This window comes from Capricornis sumatraensis, chromosome 16 (assembly GCF_032405125.1).
Source record: "Capricornis sumatraensis isolate serow.1 chromosome 16, serow.2, whole genome shotgun sequence".
NCBI classification, from domain to species: Eukaryota; Metazoa; Chordata; class Mammalia; order Artiodactyla; family Bovidae; genus Capricornis; species Capricornis sumatraensis.
This window is the reverse complement of record NC_091084.1, coordinates 33,541,481-33,568,286: the sequence shown is the minus strand read 5'-3', so window position 1 is coordinate 33,568,286 and position 26,806 is coordinate 33,541,481. Positions and strand designations below refer to the sequence as shown.

The 26,806-nt window shown below is 39.2% G+C and overlaps 1 protein-coding gene and 1 pseudogene across 3 annotated transcripts in view; one reads left to right on the top strand and one right to left on the bottom strand.

Moving 5' to 3' along the window:
- TBCEL (tubulin folding cofactor E like) overlaps positions 1–26,489 on the bottom strand; it is a 75,186-nt gene extending 48,697 nt beyond the window's left edge. Inside the window, exons 1-3 of one of the 3 annotated variants that reach the window (XM_068989419.1) lie at positions 26,363–26,489; positions 2,511–2,660; positions 320–459 (exon numbers count right to left, since the gene is read on the bottom strand). In XM_068989419.1, the coding sequence (XP_068845520.1) occupies positions 320–459; positions 2,511–2,643 (273 nt within the window). In that variant the 5' untranslated portion in view covers positions 2,644–2,660; positions 26,363–26,489. Of the gene's footprint in view, positions 1–319; positions 460–2,510; positions 2,661–20,164; positions 20,193–24,580; positions 26,093–26,362 lie in introns of those variants that run through there. The other 2 variants (XM_068989418.1, XM_068989420.1) reach the window with 2 other exon arrangements.
- LOC138093308 (small nucleolar RNA U3) lies at positions 13,030–13,112 on the top strand (annotated as a pseudogene).
- Positions 26,490–26,806: the final 317 nt, after the last annotated feature.

Genomic DNA, 26,806 nt, shown 5'->3' with positions numbered 1-26,806 from the left:
CGGGATACGTAAACTAGTGAAACAGTAGAGAATTTAATGCACTGTTAGTAGTCTAAACCTCTGTTGTCTTATTAACCTCTTGATGCCTAGAAGAAAGTTTCTCAGAGTTTTTCACATTAATGAAAATCAAATAAGCAATAACAAAGTTAACTGAAAAATCACTCTAGAAACAGTTGAAGCAATCAGTTATTTCTCTTGAGACATACAGACAGGAATCCCAAGTGAGAACAAGAATTCAACAGCATACATAGCAACACAGATAATAATACAGTGAGTCACTGCTGCCCTTCACCAAAACTCAGCAACATAAAAGCTTTACCTCATGCCAGTCTTCAAGTTTGTTGTCAGAAAGATCTAGTTCTGACACGTGAGCACAGAAGGCAGCAATTTCTTTTTCATCTCCTGCACAGGTTATTCCACAGCTGTTCAACACCAGTACACTTGGGAGGTTGAGGCGATCTGAATCACAGGGAAATGAAACATGTTCTACATCAGCCTAATTCTTGTCTACATACACTGAACTGCCAGGAATCAAAATCAAATTATGTGAAATTACACAAGGCCCTGAAAATACAGGATGTGACGGAATCCAAAGGTACTGAATTTCAAGGGGGAGATAGCCAAATATGACCCAGGAGGAGACTAGAAGTACTAGACTGTAAAGTCCTGGAGGTTTTACCTCCTGGCAGGATTGTTTAGCTCAACTACCAACAACAGAACCATCATCCATACTGTCACCTTATCATCTGACATTAGATCCCTGAGATTCACGTCAGGGCTACCACTGTCTTCTTATTGGCCTCAATTCTTTCTCTTTAAAATTTAGTTCAAAAGTATCATTCTGGTTAGCTCTTTTCTCAGACAGACTGATTTGTATTCTCACTTCTTGTTGCCTTTGAAAATTATCTCAGACCATTAGATAGTATATTGGCTAAATCAATTCTGTTCTTCAAGTTTATATCAACTCAAGGAATCTTCCTCACTTACATGAATCCATTTAAAAATCTACATCTTTCTCCCATACTTGTCCATCAGTCAACCCCCTTTCATATCCATGGAGGATTTGTCCCTTACAAAAATGAGACTTTCAAAAATATATAATTATGAGAGAACATGTTTCAGAGTCTTAAACCATTCAATGAATTCAGTCAAACTACTGCTTGTTCAAAAATATGCCAATAAAATCACTCTTCCTATCTCTAATAAAAAGGATCAATATGATAATTCAGCCACTCTTTTCCTTTTTGGTACAAACCAAAGACTCACAAAAGTATATTTTATGAATGGAGGCCTCAAATAATATGATTTTTCAACTTAGTGCTTTTCACAAAATCAGTTTTCTCAGGATGGAAGTGAATCCTAAAAAAATGATCACGTAAGAAGTCCACTTCTTTCTGCTGTTACAGTTTATATGGAGTGGTAAGATAGTGGTATTGAGAAATAACAAACATTTAGTAACCTTCGGACATAGGAACTTTAAAACACTGTTTAACCAATACAGTATACTAACACATATATGTGGAATTTAGAAAGATGGTAACAATAACCCTGTATGCAAGACAGCAAAAGAGACACAGATGTATAGAACAGTCTTTTGGACTCTGTGGGAGAGGGAGAGGGTGGAATGATTTGGGAGAATTGCATTGAAACATGTATATCATATAAGAAACGAATAGCCAGCCCAGGTTCGATGCAGGATACAGGATACTTGGGGCTGGTGCACTGGGATGACCCAGAGAGATGGTATGGGGAGGGAGGTGGGAAGGGGGTTCAGAATTGGGAACACGTGTACACCCGTGGTGGATTCATGTTGATGTATGGCAAAACCAATACAATATTATAAAGTAAAATAAAAAATAAAAAAATAAAACACTGTTTAATATTAACCTCCCATGATGACAAAGAACTATTTCCAAGAACAGTTAATTACATTAAGTTAAAATGCAAACCAAAAACACACACTGCATGTTTCCAGTTGTAGATGACTGCTCACATAAGCTCCCTCCTAGAAAGTCTTTATCCCCTCTCTAACCAAATTTTACTTTCTTGAAGGATTAGTTCAAACTTCACAATTTTGAACTCTTTCCTGCTCATATTAACTCACTCCCTAAATTTCTTTCCCAATCAGTGTGCCATTCATTTGATTCAATATAAACTACCTTGTGTTATTATATATTTTTATAAATGTGAGTATCTTGTAATCCAATAGGCTGTGAGGTCATTGAGGGCAGAGGCCAGGATTATACTATCTTCTACCTTCCAAGTTCTTTGAAATACTCTCATTCAAATATTGCTCTTGCCCTATGAGTGCAACTAAAATGCCTTTTGGCCAGTCTGGAGGAAGATAAATCCTTTCAGGTATTCCAAGAAACTAAAACCATAGAAAGGGAGAAAGGCTATTCAATTCACAATTCAAAATAAAGGGAATCATTTGCAAATACGGCAATAGTCTGGTTTAATGTCCTAAGTAAGTTCCAGTAAATAAATGTTTTATGTCCCATCTTTCTTACCTTTCATAGGAGAGCCCTGAGGTGTGGCTGGGACATGGACTCCCATCCCAGGACCACGGCGATAAGGAAAGTTTTCAGGACTGTATTTTTCACATAATACTTGCATAAAACTCCTCCCGCTAGGTTGATCCATCTTCCTTTCCTAAAATTCTATAAGAAAGCAGAAATCATCAAAATTTGTCTATTTATTTACACAGGAAATATTTATTGAGAATCAATTATTTACAAGGTACTAAGCGAGGCATTGCCAACACAGAAGAGACAGTCACTGACCCCAGGAACTTATACTGTAGTGCGATCTCATGATTTAGGGAAGCTACATAGGCAGACAAATGGCAGCAATATAGTTCAGCATATGGTAACTGCAATACAGATGAAAAGAGCTACAAGATTTAGAAGAGAAGACCATCAGCCAAGTGTAACAGGAAGACTCTGGCTGGTGCACAGGTCCATGTGGTAGGAGGAAAGGGGGCCAATACGAAGGCACAGATTAAACATCAGACTGAAGAATGGGATGAATACGTTGACACTGAATTGACATAAAGTCCTCTCTTCTTCTTCCACGGCTACTTCTACTGAGGAATGAGTATATAGGTTCTAGCTGATGGGATAAAAATAAAGAATTCTATGGAGGCTTCTGGGAATAATCCTTAAAAGATAGCCAGTGTGCCCTTTGTCCTCCTTCCCTGTCTCCCCAGTTCTACTGCCTAGAAACAGATCCTTGCTCTATGATACCAAGAGACACAACCTAAGGAAGGTGAAACAAATAGCTGAAAGGGACTTAAGTCCCTGAGGATGTCATGGAACTGAGCTGCCATAATGCTGCTGAGTGCGTATCTCTGGAAATTTCAGTCAAAGAGGAATAACCTTGTTTTATTTGAGCCACTGTCCTCAATTTTTCAGTTACTTAAAAATGAGCCTAATCCTAACTAAGTCAGAGTATCATTAGCACTAAGGTATTAGTATTAGTATTGTCAAGGTCAACTCTAACCTCAGCTAAGGGTACAAACATACTGTAACCCCAGTATACTCCCAGTACTCATGCATAGGTTAAAAAAGGTAACATCAAACAGTGTCGGCCTGCTTACCATTATCTTGAGGAACTGGCTTTTATCTGTATTAAACATAAATCAAAATATAGGCCACCAACTGTCCTCTAGGCCACCAACTGCCCTCTGTAGTTCTGCCTATTAGAAACTAAGTTTTTTACTAAAATAATCAGGAAAAAAAGGAAGAAGGATAAAGAGTACTCAAAGAAGAGTACTCTTCCTTGAATACTTAAACAGAGCAGAGAGAATGCACAATGGTATAAAAGAGTAACCAGAAGAGATCTAACAACAGAGAGCATCAGGATCATCTAAATAGGAATCTCAGACAGAGGAGATCCTGATTGGGAGAAGAGTTAGATGCTGCAAAGTTCAGGGGTGACACAATGAGAGCCCAGTGATACAGTGGTAGTACAAATAGATTTAACACCTACTTAGAAAGCAAGCTTTTCAGTTTTAGGGGCCGATAGGAAGATGGAGTCAAGGTTGACGCCCAGGTTTCTAGTCCAGGTGACTAGGTCACTAGTGGTAACACTAAGTAAAAAGAGAATGCAGAAAGGTCTAGTTTTAAGGAGAAAAATGATGAATTCTATTTTACACATGTTCGATCTGAGGCATCTGATTCAGGGAAACAGTCTGAAGTTGGGTGAGAAAGGTGAGCTTGAGGTGAGGATTTGGACCTCATCAGGAAATATCATGAATAAGGACAGTCAGGTGACAGAACTCTCCAGGACACTGATATTTAAGATCCAGGTAGAGGAAGCAACATCATGAAGGAAAACAAAAAGGGACAGAGAGTGGAGTATGTAGCCAACACTTTGAGAAGTTCTGATGAGAAGGTGGGAAGAAAATGAGTTGATGAGGAAGGCAGGAATAGGACAGAGTAGGGGTCAGGGGAGCAAGTGCCCAAGATTTTTCCTCTTAAAATAGGAGAGACCTGACACAGTTTAGATTATGGAGGTGCAGCAAGTAGAGCTGGAGAGTATGAAAATGACTACTGGAACCTGGTCCTAGGAAAAACCAGCAGGAATGAGCCTTCTAGAAGGCTGTTTGGTACTAGGCAGGTAACACTCCAAACTGTGTACCACTGGCAGTGACATAGTCACTTCCCTCTGCTGCACTGGGTTTGCTTTTGCTTTCACAGTCTAATTATACTGATGTTAGGTAGTTTCCTCATGTGACTGTCCTGGCTCCACCATGGCATTAGAAAGGGGAGCAATGCTATGCAATTCTGCTTCTTCAGTATTGTTTCACAGCATCTGGCACAGTACTCTACACACAGTCACGGCTCAATAAGTGTCGCTAAGTACTATTAATAAAATAACTAGCTTTCAGTATGCCAAGTAGAAAGAGCAGAGGGTTCAGGATCACGAGTAGATAAAAGTCCCACCCACTTCTACACTTAATACTTTTGTGCCATTGGGCAAGACATTGTATTTCTCTGGGGCTTAAATGTCCTTTCTGTAAAAGACAATATTAATATCTATACTACTTGGAGTTCAGGGTTACCATAGAGCTCTGAAATGTACAAATGTGTTATTTAGATTATAGGGCTCTTGTAAATCTCTAAAATTCAGAACCAATTATAAAAGGAATTTGTAATGTGGTAAAAAGCACATAAACATAGAAAACTTCAACTCTTGTCAATTGCTAGCTGGGTAAAACATAAACTAGTTATCTAACTTCTTTCCACTTCAAATTTTCCCACTATGGATGAGCTAAAAATTTCCTCTTGTATTTGCAGTAGGAATGTAAAAATGACATGAATATAAAAGTGGTCTTTAAACCTGGCCCATTTTCTAGATTACTACCAGGACCACATCTTCTGTACTTTACGAAATCAATTCACAAACACCTAGAGCACAGAGTAGGCACTCATTGATCACATGTCCAAAAGTTTTATCTGTACAATCTATCAAAGTTTAGCCAGTGGAAATGCATTTCATAACAAGTATACTACAAGTACACTTGAAAATACAGGGCTGCCCTCTGTCACGGTTGTCATTTGGGAGCTTAAGAACAGGGTCTGTTTTAGTACAAGAGAGCTTGTTCTTTCTATGCACACGGAGTGGTAAGTACATGCTGCTCTCCTCTGTCCCAGCACTGTGTCAAAACCAAACTCTGTTTTCATCGACGACTCCAGAAATCTCCCGATGGAAAGGCTCTTTCTCAGCGTAAATTCATCACCGACAGCAGACAGCACAGAGGAGGTGCTATGCCACTAGTGGCAGGCACCACGGTTCGGATCAAAGACTGTCTCAAGCAGAACGCCAAGAGAAGTTTCAGAAATGTTTAACAAGAAGTCAAAGAAGTTGCATTGCTATCTTCCATACAACTGGCAGTTCAAAAGAATAAAAACTGTGTGGGAGGGTGCTGAGCTGTCAGTGTCAAAATAATAGTCACCAAGATTAAACAGCATCTTTTAACTGGAAGCTTCACATTTACTTAATCCTAAACCTCTTCATTCATGGACAATAATCTTAATCACAATTTAAATATAGACATGCTGAGTGTGGAATTAAAGAAACTTTGGCTAAAACTGGAGTCTGGATAGGGCTATAGGCTGAGCTTTCATCCCTGCCATGTGACATTAATTACTTCACACAGGAAGAGATGCAGGCCTTCATCTATGACAGGAAGATGTTGCCTACTTTACTAGCCAGCAGGAAGAAAAAAATGCTCCGACCAGCAACAACCCAGCCAGAGCCTGAGAACAGCCCAGCCAGCCTCCATACTTTGGACCCTGGCTTCCTCAATGGACTCTTCGGTTATACAACGCCACCCTCTTCAGCTCCCCTCATTTTCCCTACAAAAGCAAGCTCACCTTCCTTGGATCTGCCTATGGTCTGCCACAGTTTGCATATCTCACATTGTAAATCCTCTGGCTATTCCCGAATAAACTGGCTTTTGGTGGTTAAGTAACTGGCTATTTATTATACTACTAAAACTGATATGAGGATGGTAAGGTTAGATATACAAGTTAAAGTAAATGCTGGTAAACAAGCAATTGTGGGAACTTAAAAGTTATTCCTCATGGCCCCATGCTTTAAGTTTTTCTAAGTAGTCTGCTTTTTTTTTCTCTAAAGACTAAAAAGCAATATCAGGCACCTTCATTGGTTATTTTCCAGGATACTCTACTGGAACAGCTTTCCATGAATGCAGACAGTGTACGCATTAAGACAGAGATTTTGAATTAGAACACTAAGATTGCAAAACGGATCAGTAACATAAATCTACTCAAAATCTGTTGGGGCACTTGGAGGAAGAACAGTAGACGGGAAAGGAAAACTGAAAACCAAATAGACTGAAAAATGAGGAAATATAGGATGGAAAAAGACCTCTAACTGGAGCCTTTTAAAAGGTTTTTTTGGAGGTCGAACAATAATCTATGACTATGGAAAGAACTAGTGTCAAATTATATCTGATTACCTTCTACAGTTGCACAGTTTTAATAAATTTATGAAAGTGTCCTGAATTGGTGCTTCAAGCCAGGGAACCAGGAATCTGGGGGTGATGTTGCTTGGTTCTCTTACCGAGTCATGGAGTGTGCCCGTGAATATCTTAACCCCTTTGTGCCTCAAATTCTGACTATGCTATATGATCTTTTTATAACCCCCTGGTGAAAGTGCAAGGATAAGGAGCTAAGGACACTTTTGCCAAATAGATAATACCAGAACAGGACACCCAGTTACCTAAGTAACCTCAATTGCTATCAGTTTGACTCAACATCAGGTCACAATTAGTATGAAACTCAACACAACTGGAAACAGAGAACAGGCCGTATCTGACCACTAAGAGAGGAAGATACACAAGATATAGCCTTATGCTGGTATGCAAGACCAATATTTACTTCACCAAAAACTTTTAGGGTAGAATACCACATTTTATATAAAGTATAAACACTATTAATACCAGCCTCATTCACAACTTCCAAAACTATCCCGGAGTCCCAAAACAGACATTTACAATCTTATTTAAAAATAGGTTTATCTGTCTATATAGGTACAGACTATCTCCAGAAGGATAAAACAAAAGTAGTAAAATTCATGCCTGTGGTTGACTCCAAAGAGAGGAAAGGAGGAACAAAGTGAGGAGGCTGGTTTGTCACTGTGCACCTGTCTGAACCACCTGAACTCACCAGATGCGTGCATCACCCTTTCTTTTCCCATATATTTTCAAAATACAAAACATTTTTAAGTGATAATATCCGGGACTGACCTGATCTATCAAAGTGTTTTTTAAGTCCTCATTATTGTCAACTGTCTGTGAAAAAAAATGCCAAACTCGACTATGTGGAATATTATCATTTTAAAAGAAATAATAATAAGTTTTAAAGGAACTGGGAATTGAGGAAGAAAAGAAATAAAATGGTGGCTAAATGGAAACATTTTTGTAAAGGGGCATTGATAAAGAAAAAGAAAGGGCTTCCCTGGTGGCTCAGAGGTAAAGAATCTGCCTACAACGCAGGAGCAGCAGGTCCAATCCCTGGGTCAAGTAGATCTCCTAAAGGAAATGGCAACCCATTCCAATATTCTTGCCTGTGAAAACACATAGGCAGAGGAGCCTGGAGGGCCACAGTACATGCAGTTGCAAGAGTTGGACTCAGACTGAGTGACTAAACAACAAAAAAGAAAGCAGAACAAAACACATCTGTGCCTCAGAACTAAACTACAATCAAAATGAGAGGCTGGGCTGAGATGAAGTGGGAAAATGACTATGATGTGTACAGAGTGGTGGGAAGAACACCCTCAGGTCTCCAGTGTCATTTCTTTTGCTAACCAAGTAAAATCTGTTAATAAGTTACCCAAATATTTCATCCAAATTACCCAAATGGTATCCAAACCACTGACTTAGAAACCACAAGAGATCCAGGAGGCAGAAGATACAAAGCCATGGCCTAAGGATGCTTTGGAGCTTCAGGCCTCCCAGTTGCCTCCTGGTCTGGAGACTAACTAAAGACTGGGGCTTCCTACAAGATGTAAATTAGTGGAATAATAAATAGTGGCGAACTGACTTACAGTTCTCAATAATGTCTCAATAATTCAAAATATGCATATGCATTAATGTAGGATGAAGCTAAACATTCAGGAAGAGTTTTCACAGCATAAAAATGATAAAGAAGAGGGAAGCACTCCCAAGTAGCTTAAATTTATTTTCAGCCATTTGACACAGAACTATGCAGATACAATTTACAACTAACCAATCACCGACTCGATGGACCTGAGTTTGAGTGAACTCCAGGGGTTGGTGATGGACAGGGAGGCCTGGCATGCTGCGATTCATGGGGTTGCAGAGTCGGATACGACTGAGCGACTGAACTGAACTGAACTGAACTGAATCTTATCTACCCATCAGAGAAGGGCAGGAGAAAAACATACTTTAGAGCTACCTGCTAATATTTTGCTACCAAATATGTGAAAATAAAATTTAGGTTAAACATTTTGGCCAAAGGCTCCACAATTTCACCTTTGGAATGGTTCTGTTGGTCAGATGACATTTCATTCCAGGCATTTTTCTCTTCTCGGGTACCTACTTCCTTTACAAGACAATCTGAGAATAAGAATTTCTTCACCACTTGTTTAATAAAAATAGAGACAACAAACAAATATATCCAGTTTTCACTACCTCTTTTTTGCATATTATCAAGTGGTCCCAATTAGGCTTATTTACTCATTCATTTATTTATGAAATGTGTGCCCTCACAAAGTTTATAGTCTCATGTAGTTCCATTCAACAAACATGAACCAGACACTGGATCTGTGCCAAGCAAAAAGAAAGCGAGAAAATAAAATACAAACTCTGCCCCTATGGCATTTACAACCTAGAGGGAAATTCAGGGAGATAATATATACCTCAAACAGGGTACCCAGAAATAGTGAATTCAAATACAGGAAGTGATGAACTTTTGTAAGTATAACCCAGGAAATAGGAGGTGAATCCTCAGCCATTTTGAAAGACGACAAAGATTAGGCTAACGGGATGAAGAGCATTCCAGGCACAGGAAACAACTGAAGATAAACCTCACAAGACACATTAAGTGGTTTTGCTACAACATAAAAACTGGGAAGCAGACCAAAAAGTGGATGGTAGTCAGCTCATGCCTGACCTTGCTCAGTTTGACTTTATCCTATTGAGTTAAAAGAGAAGTTTTGACAGATTGCTGTGAATATTGCAAGGATGGGGTTACCGATCTTTATTTACACTATCAAGAGGTCAAAAATGATAACTTTTAAAACCCTAAAAGGACTGGACAAGTAGGAGTTTGCTCACCTTAGAGGAAGCATCTTCAGTACAAAGAAGGAGATAAAAACCATAGTTTAGAGAGTTAATGAAATAAGTGAAGATGGTTAAGTATAGACCATGCCTTTGAGATGCTTAGATGAAAACAGAAGAGATGGGACGGTTGATGAAGGAAAGTGAAGTGTTCAGAGATAGAGAGCTGTTATATATTGAAAGAGGAATTTATAGGATGAGTTTTGGGGTGTGGGCGGTAATGGCATGGAGGAGATCAAAAAAACTAACAAAACAAAGCTAAGGAGGAAAATCTGAGTAGTATCAAAGAATCTCTTAGGACTACTAGCTTTCTTAATTTTTGGAAGTTTTTTTCAAAGCCCATTTAGCTTTTACTTTGGGATTCCTAACCTCATCCCCAGAAAGCTTCCTGTTTTTAAAGATCCCCATTATATCTGAACTCTGCCAGATTCTTGGACATTTCAGGTAGCTGAGACTTTAGCTTGTTGTTTTGTTTCCTAAGTCTTTCTGATCCTCAGCAAGAGAGTACCCCAATAAAACATAATTACTCTGGGAAAGTGTGTATTTTACATATTTTTACCTCCAGCAAAGATTAAAAGAAAGAACAGTAAGAGAATGGATAAAGAAGATGTGATACATATATACAATGGAATACTATTCAGCCATAACAAAGAACAGAATAATGCCATCAGCAGCAACATGGGTGCAATTAGAGATTATCATACTAAGTGAAGTTGGTCAGAAAGAGAAAGACAAATATCCTACGATATCACTTACATGCGAAATCTGAAATACAGCACAAATGAACCTATTTACGAAACAGAAACAGACTCATAGACATAGAGAACTGACTTGTGGTTGCCAAGGGGAGGTGGGATTGACTAGGAGTTTGGGGTTAGTAGATGCAGACCATTACATTTAGAATGGCTAGACAACAAGGTTCTACTGTATAGCAAAGGGAACTATCTCTAATCTCCCGGGATAAACCATAATGGAGAAGGATATTATAAAAGAATATACAGCAGAAATCAGCACAATGTTGTGAATCAACTATACTTCAATTAAAAATTATATTAAAAAATAAAGAGAAGAGGGTCTACTGATAAGCTTTTTTCTTTAAAAAAGTGCTTTAAGAATACTAGTGACATACATTCTGAATTTTTAAAAATTACCAATTGAAAATAAGCCAAAAAACTGTTAGGTCATGTAGATGGAGTTTCACTTTTCACTAGCTAAGCATGTAAATAACTGTTATCAAAAAGTTTTTCTTATCTGAAGCATATTTACAGCCACAGCCATAGCAGGAAGCTTTGGTTGACAGATTTAGAAAGTACATTAAAAGCCTGAGAATGCACCTTATGGTGTGTATTTTTTTCAGACCATTTTTTCCATGCTACGTAGACACATGTTTTTCACACAAAGATCAAATTACTTTTAGATATATAGCTCTGTAACCTGCCTTTTCACTGAACAGCTCATGAAAAACTTTCTATATCCATAAATAAATACCTATATAATCATTTTTAAGGTCTGTAGAACATTCCATTAACAAGCTTTTGCTGCTGACCTCATGAATGACAGTGATCTTTCCCATAGAAACACATTAAAGTATCATCCAAGTCAACATACTTAGGCCAGTCTCATTCTCTACGGCACTGCTGCTTTCCCCTATCATAAAGTACATATACAGGCAACTCTACCTCAGTTACCTCCTTGAACATTATGTAAGATACCTAAGCAGATGCCTTCTTGGGATGAAAAGTAAGGAAAATAAACTAATTCTAATAACCTTTCAGAGCTCTTCTCAAGAATTATGGCTTACCAATTCACCAACTGACTCTGAGCATGCCAAGTGTAAAACTTGAGTGCAGCTGATAAGTCCATTATCACAACACACCATGACCTCACACCCTACTATGAACCACTCTATTTCTCAAAGTCTCCTTCTCAGCTGTATACTAAGCTACACCTAAGTATAATAATGTGGCACATCAACTTTTCCTGGTAGAAGATTTTTTCAAAAAATCCAACACTGCCAAATGAAATGTGAATTCAGACTCCTGGTCAGTCTCTGAATTGGACTATTAGTAGGGCACTGCTATGCTTTTCACTTATCACAGCACAGTTCATTCTCCTTAAAAGCATCACAGGTATAAAAATATCTAACCCAAATTCTTTGTGTAATTATATTAGTGGCACCAGAGATATCTAAAACTGTGACTCTATGTTATCAGTGAGTATGGCCTCAGAGCTGTCCGTATTTTTTTACTAAAGAACTATACTGCACACACATTTGATACTGGACAAAAGACCAAGTTTTCTCATCTACAGCTGCATATTAGTAACCAGGATTGACTCTCATGCAGGTAGCCTGTTCTGTGCAGCACTCGACATTTCTGATCCAAATGAACTAGCCCAAGAACTTTATTATTTTAATGAGAAAGTACTTGAAAGGAAAAAGATTAAGAAAATACTGCTACTTAGATGTAAGCATCTCTTTGTATGAAACTCTTTCTAAGAACTTCTTTCTTGATTCCCATAGCTTCTGTGAGAAATGTTGGCTTACACCAATTATCTACATCCCTACTAAACTAGGCATTTTAGAATACAGAAAAGCACTTTCCATTAACTTTCAGCAATCACAAGAACAAGAAGTTTAACATTCACCTCACCCCTTATTTCAATCAATTCCAAGAATCCCACCCTTATCCCCCACTTTTCAACTCCTTTACAAACAGATCTCCAACAACCCCTACCTTTCCACATGGACCAGAAAGAAATCTTAAGGCTTTTATGTTGCACTTACTCAAAATTCACGAGTAGAAATGTTTACTCTTGAATCGATGCTCCCCAAAAGCTGAGTGTCTCCACACTGAGATTAACAATCATTTTAAAGCCTAGTAATTTTCCACAGGCACCTTCTCAAACAGACAGACTGACACTTATCTCTATTTACACAGGACACGAAAATGAGGTGACCTGCTCAGGTTTCTGTGGCCCAACCAGGATGCTAAGTCATACTTTCTGTATTCCTAATCTGTTGAGCCATGCTGTCTTCACTACAAAAAAAAAAAAAAAGAAAGAAAGAAAAAAATGCATGTCAATAGTATATGACATCATGCATAAATCATAGAAATCCAACTTATTAAAATATATGAAAATCATCACCCCCAAAATACCTCTTGTAACTACATCAAAATGAACCACAAAACTAAGCAGCTAAGACTATACTTTCAGGGATCATTTCTATAGTTCGTGACTAGAGAAGTTTCTCTGATCGTGTAGAGCACCCAAAACACTTAGGAATATATCTACCCAAAGAAACTAAAGACCTATATATAGAAAACTATAAAACACTGATGAAAGAAATCAAAGAGGACACTAATAGATGGAGAAATATACCATGTTCATGGATCGGAGAATCAATATAGTGAAAATGAGTATACTACCCAAAGCAATTTACAAATTCAATGCAATCCCTATCAAGCTACCAGCCATATTTTTCACAGAACTAGAACAAATAATTTCAAGATTTGTATGGAAATACAAAAAACCTCGAATTGCCAAAGCAATCTTGAGAAATAAGAATGGAACTGGAGGAATCAACTTGCCTGACTTCAGGCTCTACTACAAAGCCACAGTCATCAAAACAGTATGGTACTGGCACAAAGACAGACGTATAGATCAATGGAACAAAATAGAAAGCCCAGAGATAAATCTACACACATATGGACACCTTATCTTTGACAAAGGAGGCAAGAATATACAATGGAGTAAAGACAATCTCTTTAACAAGTGGTGCTGGGAAAACTGGTCAACCACTTGTAAAAGAATGAAACTAGATCACTTTCTAACACCACACACAAAAATAAACTCAAAATGGATTAAAGATCTAAATGTAAGACCAGAAACTATAAAACTCCTAGAGGAGAACATAGGCAAAACACTCTCAGACATAAATCACAGCAGGATCCTCTATGATCCACCTCCCAGAATTCTGGAAATAAAAGCAAAAATAAACAAATGGGATCTAATTAAAATTAAAAGCTTCTGCACAACAAAGGAAACTATAAGCAAGGTGAAAAGACAGCCTTCTGAATGGGAGAAAATAACAGCAAATGAAGCAACTGACAAACAACTAATCTCAAAAATATACAAGCAACTTATGCAGCTCAATTCCAGAAAAATAAACGACCCAATCAAAAAATGGGCCAAAGAACTAAATAGACATTTCTCCAAAGAAGACATACGGATGGCTAACAAACACATGAAAAGATGCTCAACATCACTCATTATTAGAGAAATGCAAATCAAAACCACAATGAGGTACCACTTCACACCAGTCAGAATGGCTGCGATCCAAAAATCTGCAAGCAATAAATGCTGGAGAGGGTGTGGAGAAAAGGGAACCCTCCTACACTGTTGGTGGGAATGCAAACTAGTACAGCCACTATGGAGAACAGTGTGGAGATTCCTTAAAAAATTGCAAATAGAACTACCTTATGACCCAGCAATCCCACTGCTGGGCATACACACCAAGGAAACCAGAATTGAAAGAGACACATGTACCCCAATGTTCATCGCAGCACTGTTTATAATAGCCAGGACATGGAAACAACCTAGATGTCCATCAGCAGATGAATGGATAAGAAAGCTGTGGTACATATACACAATGGAGTATTACTCAGCCGTTAAAAAGAATTCATTTGAATCAGTTCTGATGAGATGGATGAAACTGGAGCCGATTATACAGAGTGAAGTAAGCCAGAAAGAAAAACACCAATACAGTATACTAACACATATATATGGAATTTAGAAAGATGGCAATGACGACCCTATATGCAAGAAGGAAAAAAGACACAGCTGTGTATAACGGACTTTTGGACTCAGAGGGAGAGGGAGAGGGTGGGATGATTTGGGAGAATGGCATTCTATCATGTATACTATCATGTAAGAATTGAATCGCCAGTCTATGTCTGATGCAGGATACAGCATGCTTGGGGCTGGTGCATGGGGATGACCCACAGAGATGTTATGGGGAGGGAGGTGGGAGGGGAGTTCATGTTTGGGAACACATGTAAGAATTAAAGATTTTAAAATTAAAAAAAAACAACAACAACAAAACAAAACAAAAAAAAAACTAAGCAGCTGTACTGATTGGTCTAGTCACCAAAGGGGGGGAAATATTCTTAAACTTCCCCTTCCTCCCAAAAAGCACTAGTTTGCTGAATGTACTGGTTTTCATTAGAAGAAAATTATACATGCATACTATCTTTTAACTGTGAATACACAAGCTTAAGGTCACTATTCAGCTGTTTACAGAACAGATTACCCCATCATCTCTACTTGTGTGTACCTACCTATCAAGTTTAAAGCAAGGTCTCATTAGGAATGGACTACTAGCTCATCACCCTGCACCCTTCTAGAGTTTACAAAGCATTCTTGCAAATAGACACAAAGAGAAGTTGCAAAAGTTTACAGGTTATTAAAAAAAATTCGCTAGCCCTTGCCATACTTCATGCTATAGTAGTACTATTGCCCTACAGTGATATTGCTTGGTGGTAATAAGGGCAACCAAACTGCCTGGATGTAAATCATGACTGACTCTACCACTCTGTATGTGAGCAAGTTACTTTGGTTTCTAATAATAAGTCTTCTCATTCATAAAAGGGTAAAAGATAGCCCCTGCTTAGTTAACTTATATGCAGAGTACATCATGAGAAACGCTGGGCTGGAAGAAACACAAGCTGGAATCAAGATTGTCGGGAGAAATATCAATAACCTCAGATATGCAGATGACACCACCCTTATGGCAGAAAGTGAAGAGGAACTAAAAAGCTTCTTGATGAAAGTGAAAGAGGAGAGTAAAATAGCTGGCTTAAAGCTCAACATTCAGAAAACGAAGATCATAGCATCTGGTCCCATCACTTCATGGGAAATAGATGGGGAAACAATGGAAACAGTGTCAGACTTTATTTTTGGGGGCTCCAAAATCACTGCAGATGGTGACTGTAGCCATGAAATTAAAAGACGCTTATTCCTTGGAAGAAAAGTTATGACCAACCTAGATAGTATATTCAAAAGCAGAGACATTACTCTGCCGACTAAGGTCTGTCTAGTCAAGACTATGGTTTTTCCTGTGGTCATGTATGGATGTGAGAGTTGGACTGTGAAGAAGGCTGAGTGCCAAAGAATTGATGCTTTTGAACTGTGGTGTTGGAGAAGACTCTTGAGAGTCCCTTGGACTGTAAGATCCAACCAATCCATTCTGAAGGAGATCAGCCCTGGGATTTCTTCGGAGAGAATGCTGCTGAAGCTGAAACTCCAGTACTTTGGCCACTTCATGTGAAGAGCTGACTCACTGGAAAAGAGTCTGATGCTGGGAGGGATTGGGGGCAGGAGGAGAAGGGGACGACAGAGGATGAGATGGCTGGATGGCATCACTGACTCAATGGATGTGAGTCGGAGTGAATTCCGGGAGTTGGTGATGGACAGGGAGGCCTGGCGTGCTGCGATTCATGGGGTCGCAAAGAGTCAGACACGACTGAGCGACTGAACGGAACTCCTAGTTCACAGGGTTGCTGAATGAATGCAGGTAATATGGGTAAAACATGTTTAGCATATTCCCTTGCACAGGAAGAGCACTTAAATACTGGCTTACTGTTACTCCTCCTGCTACTCAGATTATTACTCTCATTACCATTCATGGAAACATTAATGTAGGGCTGGTGGACTTATTTACAATTATTGTTAGTTTTGATCTAATATTTTTTGGTCCCAGGTCAATGCTAATTAATGCCAATTAATGAATGTCTGACATTTATAATGCCATTTCTCCTTAACTAGGTCTTCCCTTCTCCACCTGTCTTAAGTTTTACTTATTCTTCAAAGTCCTACTCAGAATACTTGGAGATGAAGACTCTTCAGATACCTCCTGACATAATGATGCTTCTTTTGAGCTGAGCTCAGCCTATCCATTACCTAAAATATTCAGTGGGTAATTAATCATATATTGGCATGGACTCTTTCACTTTTCTCCCATTGTTAACTAATACATAGTGTTGTGATTTTCATGTGTTTATGTTTTAAATCCTTAGCCAGTATAGTTCTTGAGGCTAAGAACCATATCACTTATCTTCTTTCTATCATGGGCTGGAACTTTGTACATAATCCATACTCAATAAACATGGTAAAAGATGAGTTTTTTAACTACTTCTGATTTTTCATATCAAATGTATTTTTTAAAATATGAAAGGCAGGGATATAACAAACAGATTCGTTATGAAAATGCTTCTTAGCTACCACTGAAATACTAATTATGTCTACCTCTCCATGGGGATTCCAAAAATAAGACAACACATGATAGAGCAATGAATCAGTAGCAGAATAAAAAAATCCTTGCTTCCAAGCACAAGTTGAATTTTTCCACAAAAACTATAGCCACAGTAGATTTAATACTGAATATATGATTTTGGTATCCATTCTATACTGTACCTCTCATACATAAGATTTAATAATTTATGCCATTCTTTAGATCAACAGGCACAGGACAGTAACTAAAAATGAATATATGTGCACTGCTGGTAAGAATGTAAAATGGTGTACTTGCTACAGAAAACAGTATGGCAGTTTCTCAAAAAATTAAACATGGAATTACATATGATCCAGCAATCCCATTTCTGGGTAGATATCAAAAGAATTGAAAGCAGGGACTTGAACAGCTATTTGTACACCAATATTCATAGCAGCATTATTCACAATAGCCAAGGATGGAAATTACCTAAACATCCATGGGCAGATAAATGGATAAGGAAAACATCAAATGTATACACATGGAGAATTATTCAGCTTTGAAAAGGAAGGCAATTCTGACACATGCTTCAATATGAATGAACCTTGAAGACATAAACCTAAGTGAAATAAACGAAACACAGAACTACTACTATATAATTCCACTTATACAGTGTCTAGAGTAGCCACATTCACAGAGATAGGAAGTGTAATAGAATGACGGTTGCCAGGGGCTGGGGAGAGTAGGGGATGGGGAGTTTCAGCCTGGGGACATGCAAAAGCTCTGGAGAGGGATGGTGGGGGTGGTTGTACAACAATGTGAATGTACTTACTGCCACTGATACATACACTTAAAAATGGTTAAAATGGTACATGTTATATATATTTTACCACAATGAAATTTCAAAAATCAAGGAATAAATAAAATATACTTAAAAACAAAGATGAACGTAGGTCAAGACTAAAGTGTCTGGTTCTTACTCTCTCAGCATACTTACCAAATTGATGCCAACAATTCACTTAAGGATCTTCAATAGTGAGTGAGGGATAAATTAGCCAAGTCTCAACAAATGCATTTGTAACAGATATGATTTATAATGTACACAATCATATCTTTTTTTTTTTGGACTCCTTTACTGATGTTCACATGGGAAAATGTCACTAATGGATGAGAGATTAATACACATAACATTTAAATTACAATCTCCAAAGGGACTTGCCTTTATAAAATGTATGCCTTAAGTTATTAATAGTACCTATGAGAAAATATCATCCTCATGCAAGACATAATAATATGGTTTAATAATCTAGACTTGTTTCCAACATTTTAAAGGTCACAATTCTTTCCTAAAATTCTCTATTCATTTACCTATGAACTAAATAACAACATAATAATAAAAATATTTTCAAAAATGAACTATCCTCATTGAGATAATGCTGTGCTTAGTTGCTCAATCATGCCTGACTCTTTGTGACCCCATGGACTGTAGCCCGCCAGGTTCCTCTCTTCACGGAGATTCTCCAGGCAAGAATATCAGAGTGGGTTACCATCCCCTCCTCCAGGGGATCTTCCCAACCCAGGAATCGAACCCAGGTCTCCCATATTGCATTCTTTATCGTCTGAGCCACCAGGGAAGCCCACTGAGCTAATGGCATCCGTCAAATACAACTTAGTATATGAGAGAATCATTGCATTATATCATTCTTTTAAAATAAAATATTATATATATGTAAGCAGAAGAGGAAAGGGAAAGTGCTAAAGTTGCTGAAAAACTGTCTCCCCAGATTTCATAATACAGTAGAGCTTCATTATTAGCAAATTCTTTATTTGCAAATTTACCAACTCAAATTAATTTGTAACTCCAAAATCAATACTTGCAGCATTTTCATGGTCATTTGCAAATACTCTCAGAGCAAGAAAAAATGAATCACCTCACAGTATGTTTCCAGCTGAGACAGAAAAAAAGGCATCACTCTGCCTTCTTGCTTTTCTCATACTGTAAACAGGCGTCCTTCTCAGGATCTATTTAGTGCCAGGTTTTTTATATTTTTGTGCTTTTCTGTTGATCTTACTATAGAAAAAGGCCCCTCAGCACATTGCTGTGTGCCTAAACACAGGAAGATTTTGCTGTACCTCATGGAAAAAAACAGGTGTTAGATAAGATTTATTCAGGCATGAACTACAGAGCTAATCACTATGAATCCAAAGTTAATGAATCAACAATATATACTGAACACAGTGTCTTTAAACAGAAACACATATTAAACAAGGTTAGGTATTAATCACTTGATGAAAATGTGAGCAAAGACTGGCAGGACCCTAACCCTATACTTCCCCTGGGAACAATGGTTACATATTTACTAATTTGGTATTTATGGCAACTTTACATTACGTACCATGAATAACAAGAATCAACTGTACTTTGCAAAGAAAACTCGGGAGGGAAAAAAAATGGATCAATGGACTTCAATGGATAGTCCAGAAACAGGTCTATGTAAACCTGGCTTCAGGCAGCATAGAAATTAGCAGGAAAAAGTTAAACTACACAAGAACTGCCCCAGGACAAGAGAATACAGATCTGGGAAAAGTGAAAGGGGAATTCCTTATCTCACAATACTGAAAGGTTCGATCCAGCTAGAATGTTGAAAGCAAACTTTACCCCAATGAGAAAAAAATAAGTATTTTTTAAAAATAGGAAAACAGCTCTAAGATCTTGATTTAGGGAACTATTTCATAAGCAAAACACAAAAAGAACCCATAAAGGAAAAGTAAAATGAAAAACTTTTGATCATCAAAAGCTATTAAACACAGAAAAAGATAAACTAGAAACTGGAAAAAGATACTTGCAACCCGTGTACTTAATATAGAGAACCAAAACCAGTAAGAAAAAGGCAAGTGATGCAATAGAAAAGCGGACAAAAGACATGAACAAGTATTCAACGGAAGATAAAATTCAAAAGACTAATAAATAAAAGATGTTCAATAATATTCAAAGACAGAAATTAAAATCTCAATGAACTATCATTTTTACAAAAACTAGCAAAACTTAAAAACTCTGACAATACCAAGTGCTGGAGAAAATGTGGGAGAACAGGAACTCTTCCACTGCTAGTAGGAATACAAATACCTTGGAAAACCATTTATCATCATCTAGTGAAGCTGAATATGCACATTTCCTGTGACACAGCAATTCTCAGTGTAACTTTACAGGAACTTGTAATGTGTACCAGGAGAAAAGTACAAGTGTCCACAACAACAGGATTGTTTGAAATTACAAAAACCCTGGTGAAAAAAATTGCCCTTATATCCAAGAAGAGGCAGCTGGATAAATTCCATTACATTCATAAAATGTTTACACAGCAATGGAATTAATAATTGGTCATTCGTTATGACTGCTTCCTTATCAATACTTTTAAAAACACTGTTAAATGGATAAAATAGCCGATCACAAGAATATATACAATATAATTCCACTTAAAATCCAAAAACATAGAAAATTAATCATTGCATTGTACAGGGTGACGTGCATAGGTGCTAACTGTAAACAAAGGTTACAAGAACAATAAACAAAAAATTCAGAATTGTGGTATCCTTGAACAGTGGGGGTGAATAACCAAGGAGAGGCACATAGGAAACAAAATCAGAATTCTTAATTTCCTCAAATCTGCTCCTCCTCCACTAGTTCCCACCTACAGTGTTTTATTTTTCTCTTCCTCTCACACCCCCTGTAATTAATCAACCTCTGTGTGTTAGTCACTCAGTCATGTCCAACTCTTTGTGATCCCATGGACTGTAGCCCACCAGGTTCCTCTGTCCATGGGATCCTCCAGGCAAGAATAATGGAGTGGGTTGCCATTTCCTCCTCCACGGGGTCTTCCCTCCCCAGGGTCTTCTGCATTGTGGGCAGATTCTTTACCTTCTGAACCACTAACACCCCAATTCTGCCCAAATCTTTTCATTTCCTCTACTTTACTCTGGGTTAAGCCCTCATTAATCTCTTGCTAGGACTGTGGCAATAGCTTCCTCTTAAGTTTCTCATGACTGTATAATTCATTCTCTAAAATCTTCCAAGTGATCTTTTCAAAATGTAAAGTCATGTCCTTTAAACTCTCCAAAGGCTTCTCTTCACAATCAGAATAAAATTCAGTCTTTACCACAGCCTTCAAGGCTTCATTTTACCTGTTTCGTGCTTACCTCCTCCCACCCTTTTCCTAGCTGACTAGGTTTCAGCTGGCTTGGCTTTCTACTTCTCGAACCTGCCAAGTTGATTCCCCCTCTTAAGGCTTTTACAGGAATGCCCTTTTCCTGGCTCTTGGCTTAGCTGGCTTCATCTCAGCATTTAAATCTCAAATAAATTTAAGCACAAATGCTACCTTCTCAACCAAGTTGCCTCTGACCACCTCATTAAATATGGCAACACTGCCACCAGCAAGCACTTATCACTTCACTCTGTTTCATTCTTTACAGCACTTATCACTATCTGTTAATTTAGTGATAAATTCCACCAGAACCCAAGTCTCACAAAAGCAGGGATCTGTCAGTTCAGTTCAGTGTAGTACAAAGCAGTGTCAGGCAAGTGGCAACAAATATTTGTTGGATGAATAAACAGTGAACTTCACTTTCAATAAACATGAAGTAGCACTTTCTGACAGTGACAGAAAAATCAAGAACGCCAATGAGAAGTATTACAGATGGAAAGGAATTTTGAAAACTATGTGTCTGTGGAAGTGTTAGTCCCTCAGTCATGTCCGATTCTTTGCAATCCCATGCACTATGTAGCCAACCAAACTCCCCTGTCCATAGAATTCTCCAGGCAAGAATACTGGAGTGGGTTGCCATTCCCTTTTCCAGGGGATCTTCCTGACCCAGGGGTGTATTTGTGTGTGTGTGTACACACACACACACAGAAGTTTGCATTCTCCTTCAGGGACCTCGGGGTGGGTGGGTGGGTGGAGGGAGGCGCAGAATCTAACATGCTAATTTGGCATCAATCGTTCTAAAGAAGGAAAGAACACATTTTATGACTTTATATGCCATACAGATCCATCAACTGTCAGTCTACAATAGAAAATGAATCTTAAGCTTAAATTCTTAAAAACATGAATAGTTTGTGTATTCACAAGGACTGACATAAAGTCTATTCTCGTTTCATTACTTTGATGACCCCTGTTATGATCAACATGACAGCAGTACATAAAACCTACTGAGTTCACTACGTGCTTGGTACTATGTTGTTTTATACTTGTTATTATTCAGTTCTCACAACACCTTTTTCAGAGGGACTGTTACTAACCCTGTTTTACCCATCAGAAAACTAAAGCAAAGAGAGGCTAGTCAGATGGCTAATGACTGAAAGACTCAAATCTAGGCTGCCCAACTTCAAAGCCCTAAAATTAAACCCATCTGCTGAACTGATACTGCTCAAATCACTCACATTATCTGCTAAAACACTGTACGTGTATCTGCTGCAATTTTATGCATCATGCTAGGTCAGCAATTCTTAAACATTACTGTACATTACAATCACCTGGGCAGATTCCTAGATTCTGATTCAGTAAGTCTAGGGTGGAATTTCCAGAGATCTGCAACTTTAACTGTCTTGGTCCATGAACTATACTCAACTCTGTGCAGGGTGTTCTACAGGTGTGAGGATATATGAGCCTCCTGTCTCAATCAGTTTCAGACACACAATTGGTAAATATACAGTGATTCAGGAGTAGTATCAACAAAACATCCAGAAAGACTTCAAGGAAGAGGGATCAGCTGTAACGAAATGAAGATGAGCAGGATTTCATGAAGAAAGTCCTGCAGACTTTCAGGAATAATGCTACATGCAAAGGAAGGATCGAAAAGCAGACAGCTTGGCAGAACAGAGGCTCTGCATTGAGGGCTGGAAAAATGTCAGTAAAAATGCTCTCAATATCAACCTAAACACTATGGGTTTTATTCAGTGCTGGCTCTGGGAAATTGCTAATGGTTTTTGAGGAGGGAAATGATAAATCACAGCAATATTCTTTGGAAGAGTACTCTGATGAAGTTATGCAAGATAAAGTATATTGAAAACAACAATGGGAATAGTTAGGCTGGCAGCGTTTCAATCTCAAAAAAATAAAAGCTAGAACATAGTAGTGGAAAAGATGAAAAAGGGAAGAATGGTACCTCTTGACAGTGAACTGCATGTGGTACAGAGGCCAACAGTCACAGCTGTTAACAAATGATTTCTTCACCCCTTAAGTCCAAGTTATAGTCCGACCAGTTTCATGTTACTTTTTACAACTTTTTCTTACACAACCAACTAAGCTCCAAAGTATAGAGTTCACTTATTCAAAACACAGCCCATGACTAAGAAGTCAGCAAACAGGCCTGAAAAGTACATGTCACATAGTTCATACACTAAAACAAAGTGCATGTATATATTATACTTAATATATAATATATATACATGAAAGGACATTCTTAACAGCCATATAATCTCATTTTACTCAAAGTTCTAACAAAGGTAAGCATCTAATTTCCAAACCCACAGCAGTTCAGAAGCAAAAATTAGAAGGGTAAAAGAGCAAAAATTAAAAGGGTATAGACAGGTGGAAGAAGCTGAAGAACAGTAATGAAAACTATTAAAAAAAAAAAAGCACACAGAATCACTCAGGGTAAATTCTCCACAACTGTTTATTGACAGATACACATGATTCCCAGAAAAATGGAATTAATGAGAATCTTCCTTAATGTCCCAAACATCTACCACACAAAGAAAACTTTTAAACATTTTAAAACAAATTTTTACCTGAGTAAAACGTAATTTTTAAAGGATGGCTGATACATGCAGGCAGAGCAAACAAGAGATAGTCAAAAAATAAAGGTAAGAAAGATGTATTTTATAATACACTAAGTTTGAAGATAATAAGAATGCTTTCATAAAGCATCTACTCAAGAATGTGGCCCCAGTGGTAAACTTTACTTCAGGCAATATTTTCCTGATGGCTGTACTTTTGAATTCCAGGTTTCAAATAATATGAGGGCATCTTCAATAAAAATTAAAATGACTGAACTGGTCTTAAATATAACCTATAAATATGTACTTACTAAAATCAGGCAGCATCATGAGACACTCAATGTCCTGTTAATAACAGGCCATGTGACACTTTTAAAAGGACATTAAACATCACCACACATGAAGGCGTCTCACTTTGGTCACCAATACTCATTAACATTTATTATACGACTACTCACACAAGGACTTTATCTGTTTCAAAAACAGATGAAAATGTCATTTTAATGGGGAGAATTAAGATGCTAATTGACTGAAAGATCTCTTAAGTTTATGATTAAGTTACTAAAGCCAGGAACCTACACCTTAAATCATGCAGAAAAAGCAAACCATAAATTATTGGAGTAGGAAGAGTATGGGTTTCAGCTTGAGATTTTTTACACCGCAGAAAGGCAAATTAATGTATAACACTGTAACGTTATAATAAAATTACCTTAAAGATGTTGTAGGGATGAATCAACTGTATGGAACTAGGCCTCTCATATTTCTCAGATCCAGCAAAGAACAGAGAAAATTAAAAGCACATATTTATTTCAAAATTTCATCAACTGATCAGGCAAATTAAGACATCAAAGATTATGGTACAATTTGCTACACCTTCTAAATATGTAAACAAAAGTAGTCAATTGCACCAGGGGGGTTCCATTCTCCCTCCCTACCCATCTCCTTATTATCATCCTTGTTCTCTAGAAACATACAGTTAGACACTAATTGAAGCCAAAAAAATGTGCCCTGGAGACAGTTTGTCAAACTGCAAGTTATGACCCGTGTTATCAATTTAGTGCATTTAGTTAGCATTTCTTAAAGAAAAAGAATGAAATATAATAGCAATTATCAGTATGCATCATTAGTAATGAGTACTGCTTCGTGTCCGACTCTTCGTGACCCCATGGACTGCAGCCTACCAGGCTCCTCCATCCATGGGATTTTCCAGGCAAGAGTACTGGAGTGGGTTGCCATTTCCTTCTCCAGGAGATCTTCCCAACCCAGGGATGGAACCCAGGTCTCCCACATTGCAGGCAGAGGCTTTACCGTCTGAGCCACCAAGGAAGCTTTCACTTTCACTGCTTTGTGAAACTTCTTGTTCCTATGTGGGTATGTACTAGATGATAATGGAAAACGTTATTCTGACTGTAATTTTTTAAAAAAAGTTTGAAAGCACCTAACCTAGAGGTTTAGGTCAAATGTCTCTGGACCCAAAGACATTCATCAGCCCTCAGCACCTACACAACCTCTTAGCTCAAGATGGGCTCGTGGAAACCAATTTAAGAGCTCCGGGCAGCCAAAAAAGAATGAGGACACGCCTTAACTAAGCCCGAATTTGGACCTGAAAGAACTAACTTCCCCGAAACACCAGCCCTAGGCGTGCCTACAAGCTTCTGGTAACTTAGCAACCTTCAGAGAGCTCCTCCTCCCTCCACTGACTAGAAACAGTTCTACTCTTCCAAACAACTTTACGGAACTACAACTTCTAGAATCACTGTGCCCCCAAGACAGTATCACCTCTCCTTCTCGCTTCACCAATTCCCAGTATGTCTTCCTAGAAGAGGACCTTGAACTCAGCAGAGAATGCAGCTCCTCACAGGTCCTGACCCTTCTCACCCAGATCTCCGGACAGGGTACCCTCCTCCCAGGTCCCATCTTACTCCACCCGCCTCATTGTCAGTTACGTGTCCTGGGGGCAAAACGATTCTCTCAAAAGCCCTCTTTAAACTGCCGCTTCCTTGCTTCTACGGGCCCCGGAAAGAGCAGGCCTGGTGTCCCAGGAGCTCCTAACCCAACCGAACCTCCCTGGGCACACGTACTTTTTTTTTTTTGATTCAGTAGTTCAGAGGCAAGTTTCCTATTTCCCCAGCAGCCCCAGACATCTCCAGTATCCATCTCCTACCAGCCATGGGGCATCTCCTCGTCCCCCAGGCCCCAGGGCACAGCGGGAAGCCCTCATTCTCCCAGGAACTCGGACAGGCTTCCCCAGACGGCCTCCTCCAACTCATGCCCCTCTCCCAGCCCAGGCCCTCCCCGCGCCGCCGCAGCGCAGGCCCAACCCTATCCTCCCTCCGGCCCCGGCAGGTGTCCCATCCTCCCCTTCGCCCAGGCAGGCCTCGTCCCGCTCCGACTTCTTCCTACTATTTCCTCGCACGGCACCCCGTCTCCAGAGGGGAGCCCCTCGGGCCTCGACAACCCGGCGGAGCCGGCAGGCCCGGGCTCCACTCACCCCTCTGCCTGGGAGGCGGGGGAGCTGCTGCGGCGGCTCCTCGGCCTGCGCCTCTCCTCCCCCCTCCCGGCCGCCGCCGTGGCCGCCGCTCAGCCTCGGGCCTGCTCACGGCCGGCCCCGGACCGGCTCCGCTTCACCTCTTCCCCCACTCCGGCCTCTGGAGCCCTGTGTCCTGCATTGACCCGGAAGCAGCTTTCCCGGCCCAACAACAACACGTGACCCCGCCGCACGTGTCACGTCCGCTGCGTGAATGGGAGGGGGCGCCGGAGGAGCCGGTCCTCCGGGACCAAGCCGAGGTTGCCGTGGCGACGGGGATGTCGTGGCCGGCCGGGTAGTCACTAGAAACACACTTCATCATCTGCTTTTTCTCTTACTCGTCATGTGGGGACACCCAGGGTGCAAAGGAGGAGTACAGATTGTCGCATCAGAGTGGAATAGGGGCAA